This window comes from Quercus lobata, chromosome 9 (genome assembly GCF_001633185.2).
Source record: "Quercus lobata isolate SW786 chromosome 9, ValleyOak3.0 Primary Assembly, whole genome shotgun sequence".
Lineage (NCBI taxonomy): Eukaryota > Viridiplantae > Streptophyta > Magnoliopsida > Fagales > Fagaceae > Quercus > Quercus lobata.
In genome coordinates, this window is record NC_044912.1 from 16755981 (window position 1) to 16771573 (window position 15593).

A 15593-nucleotide genomic window follows, 5' to 3' on the forward strand; every position below is an offset into this window, starting at 1 on the left:
AAAAAAAGGGGGGGGGGGGGGGGGGGAGAATAAGAAGATCCGTGATAATGATGATGTATCCATCTTATTATAATATTAGGTTCCATTGTCATATATAGTTCAACATTATAAAAAATATATTTTACCCAAAAAAAAAAAACATTATAAAAATATACATTCAATTTTTGTGTGTGGTGGACTTAGGTCATCAAGCCAATTCTACATTAATTCTATTTATGCTCTATATTTGCTCTCTCTTTTCTCTCAATCTCAATAATCTCGACAACAATTCTAGGAGTTTCGTGATCAAACAACTGATGAAAATTAAAGATGGAGTGAAAGCATTATATCATATCTAAATCCATATTAATTTTAAAAAGAATAAAAAAACAGTAGATCGAAATGGTCAAATATGAATGATAGAGAAAGAGGGATAGGTCCAAATAAAAAATAGTGAACAAAAATTGTTTACGAGTTACCAATCAATCACTTTAACATGCTCTTCTCAACAAACAAAAAAATCACTTTAACATGTTGTGAAATTGGATATATCACTACATTTATTGCCTCAAATATAGTCACTCTTTTTTAGCTAAACATATATATATATATATATAGTCACTTTCAATCAAACCAACTTGTTCAAATTGTTGTGAAGAAAAGTTCGTAACACACCCTTTGAAACAACCCTATATATAAACTAATATGTTGTTCCTTAGATTCCTATCTTAAGATTCAGTCATGCAGCTACTTAACTAAAAAAAATACATTTTCATCCTATGAGAAAAAATTCACATGATAATATCCTAAAATGATAACCTAAAAAACATCACCTAAATAATGTACCTAAATCTTACCAGAAAATAAAAAGGAAAAAATTAACAAATTCCCTAAGAATATTAGTTTAATAAATAATTTTAGAAACTTTAAAAAATAAAAAAAAAATGTAACCAATCTTAACCTGTCTTTTGTCTCCTTTTTCACCCGTACTTTATTATTTACATAGAGATAAGAGACACACAAACGCAGAGAACAAGAAAGAGAGTTCTACAATCATGGAACTGGAAGCTCAAGGAAACCCCGCCATGAAAAAAGTTCTTCTCATACTAAGCTGTATCCTATTATCTATAGGCGGTGGCGGCCCACTAATAATGCGACTTTACTTCATCCATGGCGGAAAAAGAGTTTGGTTCTCAAGTTGGCTTCAAACTGGTGGCTGGCCTATCATTCTCTTCCCTCTCATAATCACATACTTTAACCGCCGAGCCAAACAAGGCACAAGCACCAAGCTCTTCTTCATGAAACCACCTTTGTTCATTGCCTCCGCAGTTATAGGAATCCTCACAGGCTTTGTTGACTATCTCTACGCCTATGGCGTGGCTCGCCTTCCCGTCTCAACTTCTTCTTTAATCATTGCCTCACAGCTTGCTTTCACTGCTGCCTTTGCTTTCCTTTTAGTGAAGCAAAAGTTCACTTCCTATTCCATAAATGCAGTGGTTTTGCTCACCATTGGAGCTGGTGTTTTGGCTTTACATACGAGCAATGATCGTCCTAGTGGTGAAACTAATAAGGAGTACTTTTCTGGGTTCTTCATGACACTAGGTGCTTCAGCACTATATGGGTTTGTGCTGCCGTTGGTGGAATTGACCTACAGGAAGGCCAAGCAGGCCATCACTTATTCATTGGTGATGGAGATTCAGATGGTGATCAGTTTGTTTGCAACTATTCTTTGCACCATAGGGATGCTAATTAACAAAGACTTCCAGGTATGTGACAGAATTATGATTAAAGGATTGAATTTAAATTTTTTAGTAGTTTAAAATTTTGAATAATTAATAATTTATAATAATATTTTAATATAAAATTAAATTAGGTAAGAATATGGTATAAAAAGTCTTACTAATTCGGACTCTTCTGAGTATATATTAATATGTCTCTGTCAGTCCGTCTTTAGCCTCTCTTTTTCTTCGCCGGCCTAATTATTTTCATCGACCAATATTTTTTTGAGAATAGGACAACGAGTTTTGTTCTCTTTCTTCTTTTCTTATTAAAGTATAGGACAAGTTAATTTTCTATAGTTTTAACTTTGCATTATGTCAGAACTTTCTTGGGCATAAAAAAAAAAAGTATTCATCCCACGTTCTTCGTCTAAAAAAAAAAATATATATATATATATATATATTCATCACACGTCAGCAAAAAAAACTTAAATAAATAAATAAAATTAGTATTCATCCTACGGTAAAAAGTATATATATGCATGCCCCTAACATATCAATCATTTTAAAAAAAAAAAAATTATGAAAAATTGAAAAAACTGTCAAAATAATTAATTATATTTTAATTTTTATATTAAAAAATTTTAAATGGTTTACTGAAAAAAAAAATATATATATATATATATCCAAGAAATAATAATAATAAGTTAATAACTGAAATTGTCTTATAATTTTTGTTATAAAGCAAAAATTGTCACATACACTTCTCATGGCTTTGAAAAGTTAACTTTTAAAAATGACATTAATATTTCAATTTACTATACTGTGATTAAAAAAATTGTTATTCATTTTCTATCATAACGCAAACTCCCGTTACTACCTTTCAGGGCTGTAAATGAACCAAATCATTCATGAACAACTCATGCTCGGCTCGATAAAAAATTCGTTCATATTTTTTTGTTTATAAATAAGTCAAGCTTGAGCTTAGTTTTAGTCTCATTTAATAAACAAGCTCATGAGCTATTAGGCTTGATACAAAACAATTCAAGTATAGACTCATTTATAAGTTTATATGTGTTAGCTAAATATACTTATTACATATATTTTAATAATGACATGGCCAATATGGAACCATTACTCATTACCTTAATTTTTTTTCTTCCCTCTAAATTGACCAAGAACCACTTTAGACTATAATTATATTTAAAAAATAATTAATTAATTAAGTGGGCCACATATGATATTTCTTAATCATCTAAAGTAAAGTTATGAAACATGTTAGTATTTTTTTTCATCCATAGTAGTTACAAACAAGTATTTTTCTAGTTCTTCACTATCTAACGTGAATGTAAAAATTGTATTTTGAATAATTGTTGAAACTATAGACAATGAATGATGAATGATTGAATTTAATTATTTAAAATTTTAATTTAAATAATGGCAAATCATAAGTAGGACTAGACGCATGATAAAATAAGTAATTTATTTTCTTTTTCTTAATTTCAGAGATTTAAGCATTTGATAATGTGATTTTTTTAGATCTCAAGCTCAAAAGCTTGACTTAAGCTTGAGTTTGAAAGCTTGACTTGAGCTCGAGTTTGAGCTTGGCTTGACTAATTAATCAAGTCAAGCCAAGCCAAGTTCAAGTTTTTTGGCTTCCCTACAAGTTCAAGTTCAAACATCATTTTTAGGCTTGTCACAAGCTCAATTCAAGCTTAAACTTTTGACTTTTCCTAATGAGCAAGGCTTAAACATGTACTACTCAACAAAGCTCAGTTCGTTTACTGCCCTACTACTTTTTTACTTTTTCCAATATTAAAACATTGTTGGAATTTTGTGCTTTATAAATTTTGAGAGGTGTTCGATGGGTTAAGGATCTTTAATATCGGGTTTGGCTTACCTTTAGTACTTTTTTAACTGGACATGTCATTTTGTTTTAAATATACAATGACAAGTGATAGTGAGTTTTTAATCTCCAACTTTTATTTACTTAGTGGGTGACGTGACGATCTCTTATTAAAATAAGAGGAGATTCCAATTTAAAAAGTACTAGAGGTAAATCACATTCCAGTTTAAAAACCCCTTTATATCACATCAACACAATGAGTTCCCCAAAATGGGAAATCACTTCCCCGCCCCAAAGGTTGGAGAGTCAAATTTTGGAATAATGTAGTGTCATAACAAAACGCATAATTTCTATCACAACTTGTTTACGTAACAAGTTGTCAATAGTTGAGTAAAAGTGGTAAATTTATAACTCCATCATTCACAACTTGTCATGTGAGTAAACTATGGCAAAATTGTAAGTTTTGTTGTAGTACTAGCATTGTTCTTAATGGTGATGTGATTGGTAGATCGATGCCATTGAAAAAGAGGGAAAAATCATTTCATATTCAAATTTCATCGTAAGGGGTGACAATATTTAACATAATCCACCAATATAAACATGACTTTTTTTCTTTTTTTTTGCTATTTAATGTTTAGTCTAAATAAATTTATATCAGTGTGGGTTGACTCGATGCAAATTGGTTAAAAAATTGGCTAGCTCTTTTCTTTTCTTTTTCTTTTTTTTTTTTGTATTATCCTACAACCTAAAATAACTCAAAATATTATTGGATTAACTGGTTTTGACAGGAACCTATTTAATTTATGGACGGAAATTATACTTTAGCCCTTTAAAATATGACACATTTTACACTTACCCTTACAAACTATAAAAATTTACACTTTATTCCCCTAAATTATGATAATGCACACGTACTACTTCGCTAAAACATTACTCAAAGGATGAGGTGTAAAGTGTTACCTTGTAAGGTTGAATTTAATCAACCATTTTGTTGGCTTTATTCTGTGCCAATTTGCTTGTAATTCAACATTTAGAGACCCTGTATTTAGGTGGGAATCATGTAAGGGTAGTGTATGAGATAGTGTGAAGAAAAGCACAAAAGTGTGCAACTCAGCAGGGCCTCGTGACTGGCTTGCAGCTGGCAAGTCGTCAAAGCAGGCACACGTGTAAAGCATGCAGGGGAGTTGAAGAGTCACGCCAACTATTGCACTACAGGACAAATCTTCCAGTCTAGCCAGAGAATTAGCTCACGACTTTGACTCGCGACTCAGTCAAGTTGTGAGGCCAAGTCGCTAGAACACCCTATTTGTTACAAAACTGACTCTTCGCATTCCATACACACCCTACTATATATAGACCCTTATACCCACGAAATGTAGAGAACTTTCAGAGAGAATTTTGAGAGAGAAACCCTAGAGAAAAACAAGATTGACTCATCCATAATTTTTATCCTTTTATTCTCCAAATTCCTTTACTATCACTCTCTCCATTGTTACATCCTTGAGAGGTACATTACCCAAAACATTTTCTCATCATACCTATATCTATGAGGAGGCTGTTTGGTGCTTGGGAAGCAATTAGGAAGGGACCAATTAATATTGGTTGATGCCATGGACTATAGCGGAATCCGATAAGCTAGAGAAGACAAAGGTTCGGCGTAACCTTGTTGGAGCAAGAAGCTTGGAGGGCTTAGGTACACTGGGTAGTTAAGGCTTGGAGGATCTTCTGCTATTCATATATCCCAACTTCATTATCTAGTAGATTATTGACCGCTTAAAGGGCAACAAAGAGGTTTTATGCCGAGGACTTCGGTTTCCTCTTCGATAACACATCACTATGTTGTCTTTGTATTTACTTCTCTCTTCCCTTAATCTGTGCCATTTAATTTCTGCTGTGATTATGATTTTATTTGGTTTGGATTGTTTTATCAATTCTGCTTTAAGCTTATGTTCATATTCCGCATATATATTGTTTGATAATAAGCTTGAATTGATAATTTATAATTTGGAAGTCTAAATGTTCAAGCTGTTTTACACACTGTTTGAATATTCATACCTGGATAATAGTTTAGGGGGGTAAGTGTAAAAAGGAGTATAGTTTAGGGGAGTAAAGTGTAATTTCCCCTAATTCATGTAAATAAATGTCATTTTTATTCAATAAAATTTTAAATTTTAATTATATATTTTTATATATGGAATTAAGTAATTAAAAGAATTTATTGGTTAATATTGAAAACTTTATCATTGACAATATTAAAATTCTAACCTTTTTATCGAAAACAAAGAAAATTAAATAAACGCATGTTTCATTTTATCTTTCTTTAAATTGTGTATTGGTAAATTTGAGTGGAATTTCGTTAGGTTAAATAAAACCTTTTAGATTGAATGTTGCTAGTACTTCTATTAATGTTATTACAAAATAGAATTTACGTAGAATTTATCTGTAATAATTGTAATTTATGAGCTTATAAAATATAATTTTTATTATTATTATTATTATTATTATTATTATTATTATTTTATGTCTTATTATTTAAGTGAATTGAAATGAGTTGTATATGTGCAAAAAAAATATAACAATTTATTAAAAAAATTGAAATAAATCGTGTTTGTGTCAACCCAACACAACTGTTTATTAAGCAAGCTACATGAATTTAATAAGTAGGTCATCTTCTTCTTTTTTTGACACACACACACAAATACACACACATATGGGTTGGATTTAAGTTATATTATGTGTAACTTTAAGTAATGTTCCACCACTCAATATTTTTTAATTGGATGCAAATTTTGACAAATTCACCATTAGATTACATTATCTTCATATATTCTTCATGCTTGCAAAATTTAAAGGTGATCAAAGATTAATAGACATGTCATCGATCAATTGTTTAAATTTAAGTTTTTGTAGTTAAAAATAATGCATAAAAGATGAGTTTATGGATCGAATGGTAAATAGCATTCAATTGACATGAAAATTTGCATGAATATTAAGAACATATAGAACATGTAATTAATGGTATGATTTTCAAAATATGAATTCTATAACAAATTATTGGTTAGTGTAACATTACTTAAAGTTATATGTATAACTTAAACCCAACCCTAAGGGCAAAGCCAAGGGGGGCAAGAGGGGGCAATTGCCCTCCCCGACTCTTCTAAAAAATGCCTTGATACCTGCTATGTGATGTGTATTTAAGTAGTTTGCCCTCTGTCAGTGGAAAAATTATAAAAAACACTCTCACTATTATGAAATAGCCCTAACACCAAAAAGAAAGAATGGAAAAAAAGCTTCCTAATTCCCTCACACAATCACTTTCACCTATTTTAATATTCTTAAATAGTATTTATTTTAAGTAGTTTTGATCTTGTCTCATCCACTGTACTATTTACAGTACTTTTCTTCCCTATTCGAATTTTTCTTTTCTTTTCTTATTATAATTATAATGCCATAAACATAATTTTTTTTACAGTAAATTTCACAATTGTGAAAATAGTTAACTGTGAAGGGTGAACAACTTACATCGATGAACCCACCACTTTATTTCTGTTAGGACCATTGTTAATGCAATGTTATTACTATGCATTGATGTACTATTCACTATGCTATAGCTGTGTTCTGTTAGCTAATTGTGTGGCTATGTGAGTTAGTTGCTGGTGGGTTAGTTAGTTAATAGTGGAGGTAGTTAGTTAGTTGGTTATGGAGTTAGTTAGTTAGTTAGTTGGTTGTGGAGGCAGTGGCATTGTAATGAGTTGCAGAGGGGAATTGTATAAAGGCAAGACCATTGTAAATGATTGTTAGCTATTGATCAACAGAATTATTCATTTCCCTCTCTCTCTCTCTCTCTCTCTCTCTCTCTCTCTCTCTCTCTCTCTCTCTCTTTGTGTGTGTTCTTTGGAGGTCCCAACTGTCCTCGAATTCAGCTACCAAAACAAGTTCCACCTTTCATTTGGTATCAAAGTTTGGCTTTCCTTAGCATTCATGGCAGAGATTCATGCCTCTGTTGCAACCAATGAAGCCATTACTTCACTTCGAAGCACATCTAATCATCATACTAAGGAGTTACAAGAGATGCGAACCGTACAAGAAATTCACACGAGAACTTTGAATGAGATGAGCCAACAATTAACATCAATTTTGCAAAAATTGAGTTCCTTAGATCAAGGTGGCTCTTCCCAATCTTTGAGAATTAGGGAAAATCATAACCCTAGTTCTGCATTGTTGCCTCTTTCTCGCCCCATGAAGTTGGATTCCCCAAGATTTTCTGGTGAAGAACCTACAAGTTGGGTGTATAAGGCAAATCAGTATTTCAGGTATTACAATACTCCAATTGGAGAGAAGTTGATGCTAGCTTCCTTTCATATGGAAGGTGAAGCCCTGATTGGTTCCAAGAAAGTGAAGAAATAGGGGTGTTTTGTGAATGGGAGTCACTGGTTCAGGCTCTGCATGTGAGATTTGGCTCGACTACATATGATGATCCCATGGAAACGTTGACAAGGCTGAGGCAGACAACTTCTATGGTAGTGTATAAGGCTTAATTTGAAGTCTTATCTAATAGGATTAAGGGGTTATCCTCATCACACAAGTTGAGTTGCTTTCTCAGTGGGTTGAAGGATAAGATAAGGCTTCCTGTTCGTATGCTTAATCCTCAGTCACTAAATGAGGCTTTTGGTTTATCCAAGATTCAGGAAGAGTACAACTGGAGCTGTAAGAGGAATTCTAAGGTCCAATTGGAGCAAGGTAAGGCCTCAATCTTAGGTCCACCCAAAGTTCCTCCTTTGGTAGATAATAGGAATAATAGATTACCAATCAAAAAAATATCACCTGCTCAAATGGAGGAAAGGAAGAAGAAAGGATTGTGTTATAATCGTGATGAAAAGTGAGGTCCTAGTCATAAATGTAAAAATGCTATGTTGTTCCTTCTTGATTATGTGGAATTTGTGCCTGAAGTTAATTTAGGGGTACATATTACTGGATTGGATGAGGGTAGTGGGGTTTCTGTTTCTGATCCCACCTTACACAATCAAGAAAATAATACTGCGAATGCTCAAATTACACTTTATGCCTTGAATGATACCCCTACTTTTGGTACTATGAGGGTAATGGGAAGGATCAAGCATAAGTCCCTTGTAATTCTTATAGATTCAAGTAGCACACACAATTTTATTGACACTTCCTTACTTCCTCAGTTGCATATTCCTATGGATACTTCTCAGATTTTGGAAGTGAAAGTGGCTAATGGTGATGTGATTAGAACTCAAGGACTATGTAAGGAAGTTCCTATCTTTTTGCAAGGGCATCAATTCTTGGTTTAATTACATGTGTTGCCTATGGGAGGTTGTGACTTGGTGTTAGGGACTCATTGGTTGAGTACCCTTGGAATCATTCAATGAGATTTCAAGTTACTAACCATGTGTTTTTCCTATGAACAAAAGTTTTATTGCTACAAGGGTTGAGGGGTGCAGGTACTAATATTCAAGAAGGTACAGAGTTCTTGAAGGAATCTGTGAAGAGAGGGTTGGTTCTGCATATTTCAGTCCCTACTGATTCTCATTCTACAGATTGTGCTCCCAAAATTCCTGTGCAGATGGCTGAGCTGTTGTTGGAGTTTGATGCTGTCTTTGCCACTCCTATGGGGTTACCTCCTATTAGGGGGCATGAACATCAAATCAACACCAAGGAAGGAGCTCAAGCCATTTGTCAAAGACCTTACAAGTACCTTTACTATCAAAAAAATGAGATTGAGAAGATAGTTAAGGAGTTGTTGTTTGTTGGCTCCATTAGGAATAGTTGTAGTCCATTTGCCTCACATGTTCTCTTGGTTAGGAAAGATGATGGTTCTTAGAGGATGTGTATTGATTATAGGGCTTAAACCAAGAGACAATTAAGGACAAATACCCTATTTCTGTCATTGATGAGTTGTTGGATGAATTATGTGGTGCCTATGTATTTTCTAAATTGGATTTGAGGTCTAGTTACCACCAAATTAGAATGAAAGAGAAAGATATTCCCAAAACTACTTTTAGGACCCATGAAGGCCACTATGAGATTTTGGTTATGCCAATGCTCCTTCCACCTTCCAATCCTTGATGAATGCTATTTTTAAGCTATTCTTAAGGAAATTTGTTCTTGTCTTCTTCGATGATATATTGGTGTATAGTAGTTCTCTATCTGATCACCCTAGTCACCTCAGATTGGTTTTGGAAACTTTGGCTAAGCATCAGTTGTATGCCAAGAAGTCTAAGTGCATGTTTGCTTGTGAAGAGGTGGAGTATCTAGGCCATCTTATTTCTGGTGGGGGAGTGAAGACTGACCCTAGGAAGACTGCTGCTATGCAGTTGTGGCCTATTCCTAAAGATGTCAAGGCTTTAAGGGGCTTTCTTGGCCTTATTGGATACTATAGGAAGTTTGTGAAGGGATATAGGCAAATTGCAACACCCTTGATTGCATTATTGAAGAAAGATTCCTTTTGTTTGGACCCCTAAAGCTACTCAAGCTTTTCAACAGCTTAAGGATGCTATTTCATGCCCTCTTGTGTTAGCTCTACCTGATTTCACCAAGCCTTTCACTGTGGAGTGTGGTGCTTCTGGTCTAGGGTTGGGAGCTGTTTTGATGCAAGATCATAGCCTATTGCTTTCCACAGCCAGGCATTGAAGGGTAATAAGCTCTCACTTTCCACTTATGAAAAAGAATTGTTGGCCTTGGTGGTAGCAGTGAATAAATGGAGGCCCTATTTGTTAGGAAGGTCATTTTTCATTAAAACTGATCACCAAAGTTTGAAATATTTGTTGAAGTGGAGGGTAGGAACTCCAGCCCAACAAAGGTGGATTACTAAGCTCCTAGGGTATGTTTTTATAATGGAATATAAGCAAGGCGGAGATAATGTTGTGGCTGATGCCCTTTCAAGGAGACATGGTGAGGAAATTGGTACCTCAAGGTGAATCAGTTGTTTCATCTGCTTCTAAAGGCACATTATAGATCATATCCTTTCCTACCCCTACTTGGTTGTCCAATCTCAAATTTAGTTATGCTACTGACTCAAAAATCCAAGCTATTATTCATGCTATTCAGTCAGGGTCTGATGTACCTTAAGGTTTTACTTTCTACAATGGCTTACTTTCTTACAATGGCAGATTGTATTTGGGTGATTCTAATAGGGATTTGAAGTCTGTGGTGTTGCAGCAAGTGCATGATAGTCCATTAAGAGGTCATTTAGGATATGTAAAGTCTTTGCATAGGCTCTAGAAGGATTTCTACTAGCTTGGCCTATGGCAGGATCTGAAGTAATATGTAAGGGAATGTGATGTGTGTCAAAAGCTGAAGCATGAAACTTATTTTCCTACTGGGTTGTTGCAGTCCCTATCCATTCCAGAAAGACCTTGGCTGGATGTGAGCATGGATTTTGCTGAAGGGTTGCCTAAGTCTCATTTGAAGTCTGTTGTGTTTGTGGTGGTGGACAGACTCACTAAGTATGTCCATTTTATGCCCCTTTCCCATCCTTACACTGCTGCCAAGGTTGCCAATCTCTATCTACAGTTTGTCTTCAAATTGCATGATATGCCTTCCACCATTGTTAGTAATAGGAATCTTGTATTTACGTCCAATTTTTGGAAGGAATTGATGAGGTTGCAAAGGGTCACTTTAGCTATGTCTTCCTCCTATCACCCCCAATCTGATGGATAGACTGAAGTAGTTAACAAAAGTTTGGAGCACTACTTAAGAGCTTTTGCAGCTGATAAGCCTAATACATGGGTTGAATGGTTACCTTTAGCAGAATTCTGATTCAATACCAATTTCCACACTTCAGCTAAGCTCTCTTCCTTTGAAGCTCTTTATGACTATCCTCCTCCTCAAGTTATGGATTATGGTACAACTAGAGCTGGGGGTGTGGATTTGTTGCTTAAGGATAGGCAGTAGCTGTTGGCTTTACTCAAATAGAACTTGTGTGCTGCTCAGGAGAGGATGAAGTGGTATGCTGACAAAAAAATGGCAGAGATATCCTTTGAGGTGGGGCATTGGGTATACCTGAGATTGCAGCCATACAAGCAATTTTTTATGCATCACAAGAAGCTTGGTAAACTTGCCCCTCGTTTTTATGGACTATTTCAGATTGTGCAGAAGGTTGGGGATATTTCCTACAAGTTGGATTTGCCTACTAGTTCCCTTATCTGTGTTTCATGTTTCAAATCTCAAAGCCAAATTGGGAAATTGGGTGCCTAAGCCTACATTACCTACTATCAATGCTAATTTGATTATTACCCCATAACTAGTGTAGATTTTAGCTACAAGATCTCATCAGTTGAGGAGTAAGACTATAACTCAAGTTTTGGTTCAATGGCAAGGTGAAAGCAAGGCTGATGCTACTTGGGAGGTCTTGTATGATCTGCAATCTTAGTTTCCTCACCAATCTTACTTGGGAGGTCTTGTATGATCTGCAATCTTAGTTTTCTCCCTTTGAAGCTCTTTATGACTATCCTCATCCTCGGGTTATGGATTATGTGGCTGGTACAACTAGAGTTGGGGCTGTGGATTTGTTGCTTAAGGATAGGCAGTAGTTGTTGGCTTTACTCAAACAGAACTTGCGTGCTGCTTTGGAGAGGATGAAGTGGTATGCTGACAAAAAAATGGTAGAGATATCCTTTGAGGTGGGGCATTGGGTATACCCGAGGCTACAACCATACAAGCAATTTTCTGTGCATCACAAGAAGCTTGGTAAACTTGCCCCTCGTTTCTATGGACCATTTTAGATTGTGCAGAAGGTTGGGGATATTTCCTACAAGTTGGATTTGCCTACTAGTTCCCTTATCCATCTTGTGTTTCATGTTTCCAATCTCAAAGCCAAACTGGGAAATCGGGTGGTGCCTAAGCCTACATTACCTACTGTTAATGCTGATTTGATCATTACCCCAAAACTAGTTCAAATTTTAGCTACAAGATCTCATCAATTAAGGAGCAAGACTATAACTCAAGTCTTAGTTCAATGGTAGGGTGAAAGCAAGGATGATGCTACTTAGGAGATCTTGTATGATCTATAATCTTAGTTTCCTCACCTTGTGGGAAAGGTGCTTTAAAGAGGGGAGGGGGGGGGGGGGGGGGGGGGGGGGGGGAGGGTAATTGTTAGGACCATTGTTAATGCAATACTATTACTATGCATTGATGTACTATTCACTATGTTATAGTTGTGTTGTGTTAGCTAATTGTGTGGCTATGTGAGTTAGTTGCTGGTGGGTTAGTTAGTTAATAGTGGAGATAGTTAGTTAGAGTTAGTTGGTTATGGAGTTAGTTAGTTAGTTGGTTGTGGAGGCAGTGGCATTGCAGTGAGTTGCAAAGCGGAATTGTATAAGGCAAGACCATTGTAAATGGTTGTTAGCTATTGATCAATAGAATTATTCATTTCCCTATCTCTCTCTCTCTCTCTCTCTCTCTCTCTCTCTCTCTCTCTCTCTCTCTCTGTTCTTTGGAGGTTCCAGCTGTCCTCGAATTAAGCTACCAAAACAAGTTCCACCTTTCAATTTCCTTCACAACTCATAGTCCACTATTTTAACAATTGTAAAATTTATTATGAAAAAGTTGTGTTTGTATGACATTTCAATTAGTAGGTTCCATAGTTAACTTCCGTAGATTGATTTATTTTTTTAATTTATTTTAAGTGATCAAATTATGTCTAAATTTTATGTATTTAAATTAATTTCACACTTTGATTGTTAGTAACTATGATTGATTGTTTTTGTTTCTTTGTTTTAATAATATCAAATATATACTTGTAATTACAATTGTCTATTTATTATGTTATTATTATCGATTAATATTTTTAGATTACTTTTGTTTTTAGTATTTTTTCAATCTTGCCCCCAAACTGAAATCCTGGCTCTGCCACTACAATCCTATATAAAAAGAAAGAGAGAGAGAGAAGGGTGTTTTTTTTGTGGGGGGGGGGGGGGGGGGGGGTTTGGTAGGCAATCAAATGTGATTTTTTATCCATTTTTCAAACCCCTTATCAATGTCTGCATCAACACCATTGCATTTGTAAAAATAGTCACTGAACATTGCCTGAAGTGATCAGCCTGGTATAAGCATGGTTGGTTTGGTTGGTGCTGCAATTTTTAAAATTACCCCTAGTTTGTCGTTTTTAATGAGTGGCAGTGCCACCTCTTTATGTAGAAAGTCTTACATAAGTAGTCTAATATTATACAATGTTTTTCCTTTAATGATTGGAACTGCGACCTCTTTATGCAGAAGTCTTACATGAACAGTCTAATGTATTAATCTTTTACCCTACTTAAATATGTGGATAAGGTCGGTCCAATATGCTTTGATTATCATGGGTCAATTTATGGAACTACTACATTACTACTTATAAAAAAATCACTATGTCATCAATACTATAAGATTCTAAAAATGGGCTTTACTTTAGTGGGCTTTTTATATTGATATTTAATTAAAAAGCACCAATATATATATATATATATATATGCCTACCACTAAAAACTTTTTTCCATTAGTGTCTATGTAAGCATTCCCAAAAAAAGAGGTTTACAAGCCTAAAGATATTCTTAGAAGAATAAGGGTATTTGGATGGATGAAAACTAAATTATATAACTCAGTTTTTTGCCCCAAACTAAAAGAATGTGAGGTCCACCAAAACTCAACTTGTTTGGACTGATTTTTGAATTGAGTTTTCATACTCAAAACTCAAAAATTTGAGTTTAAGTCATGGAAACTAAAAAACACAATTTGGATGTTTTTGAATTATAGGTTTCAATGGCCTCCACCACTTTATGCAAAAATTTGAATTATAGAGAGGAGATATGCACCAAGATATAAAACCAAACAAGTTATTTTTAGAGTGAGTGAAAAAAAAATAGAGTTAGAGAAATGAGTTATGGGAATTGAGTTTGTATTATGAGATTTGAGTTATGGGTGATAATCAATTAACTCACATATTAGGCCGAGCTTCTAGTGACTTTTGCCACTTATGAACAGTGTTCACAATAGCAAAACCATTCTATGTGAAGGATTGTGAAGTTGCATCATGTATGAAGAATGGATCTATAGTTGTGTACGGAAGTAGCTAGTGGCTGTTGCTCAACTGAATCAAATTCCTAATTAAGCTAAACGTGAACTTAATTACATTCTCAAACATCACATTCTTGAAATTTTGGATGTTGGAAACACAATAAGTTCTCCTAATAAAACACTGTCTAGAGTTGTGGCTTGTATGTTAAGTAAAGAAATGGTGATGGTATATATCACCAACATGTAGTTTAAATCCAACCCAAGTGAAATTTTAACAAGTTAATTCCATAATATTGTCGCTACGAATATTTCATGCAGAGTAAATTCTATTTTTTTGTAGGCAATTCCAAGAGAAGCAAGGGCATTTGAGCTCGGGGAAACAAAGTACTACATGGTGATAGTGTTTAATGCAATTGTTTGTCAGTGTTTCTTCATGGGAACAGTGGGAATCATCTTTTGTGCTTCGTCTTTGCTATCTGGAATTTTAATTGCAGTTCTACTCCCAGTGACAGAGATCCTAGCAGTTATTTTCTACCGAGAAAAATTTCAAGCGGAAAAAGGAGTTGCTCTTGCACTTTCTCTATGGGGATTTGTTTCATACTTTTATGGTGAGATAAAAGATGACAGGAAAAAGAAGCAGATTCTGGTAGAGACACAAGTACCTCAGGATATTCCCAATCCATGATAACAAAACTAGTTGTATTTCTTGATTTTTCACATATAGTAGGATATGTTTGAAGTTTGAAGGTATTTAAGCATGGCTTCGCTTCACTCGAATTCGATAATATAACTGGAGAAAAATCTCTAAATTTGGCTTGCATGTGGAAAATTTCGAAGGTGATACTCGGGATGTCCTACTTTGCTTGGATCAAGATAAAGAATATGTACAATGCATCTCAAAGCTTTGTGCTGTATTTGGAAATTGTTATACTCAGTTTTTAACTAAAGAATACACAATGAATGCTTGCACTGTTTTACATGTTGATTTTGTTTTCAATAAAGCTGTTTGTTTGTAAATGTAATATGTTCGTTTA

The 15593-nt window shown here is 34.6% G+C and overlaps 1 protein-coding gene across 1 annotated transcript; it reads left to right on the forward strand.

The window, feature by feature from the left end:
* The first annotated feature begins 1015 nt into the window (after positions 1 to 1015).
* Positions 1016 to 15538, forward strand: LOC115959259 (purine permease 3-like). Its single transcript, XM_031077598.1, has 2 exons — positions 1016 to 1745; positions 14900 to 15538. The coding sequence occupies exons 1-2, from the start codon at positions 1035 to 1037 to the stop codon at positions 15242 to 15244; spliced, it is 1056 nt and encodes a 351-aa protein (XP_030933458.1). The 5' UTR covers positions 1016 to 1034; the 3' UTR covers positions 15245 to 15538.
* The last annotated feature ends 55 nt before the right edge of the window (positions 15539 to 15593 follow it).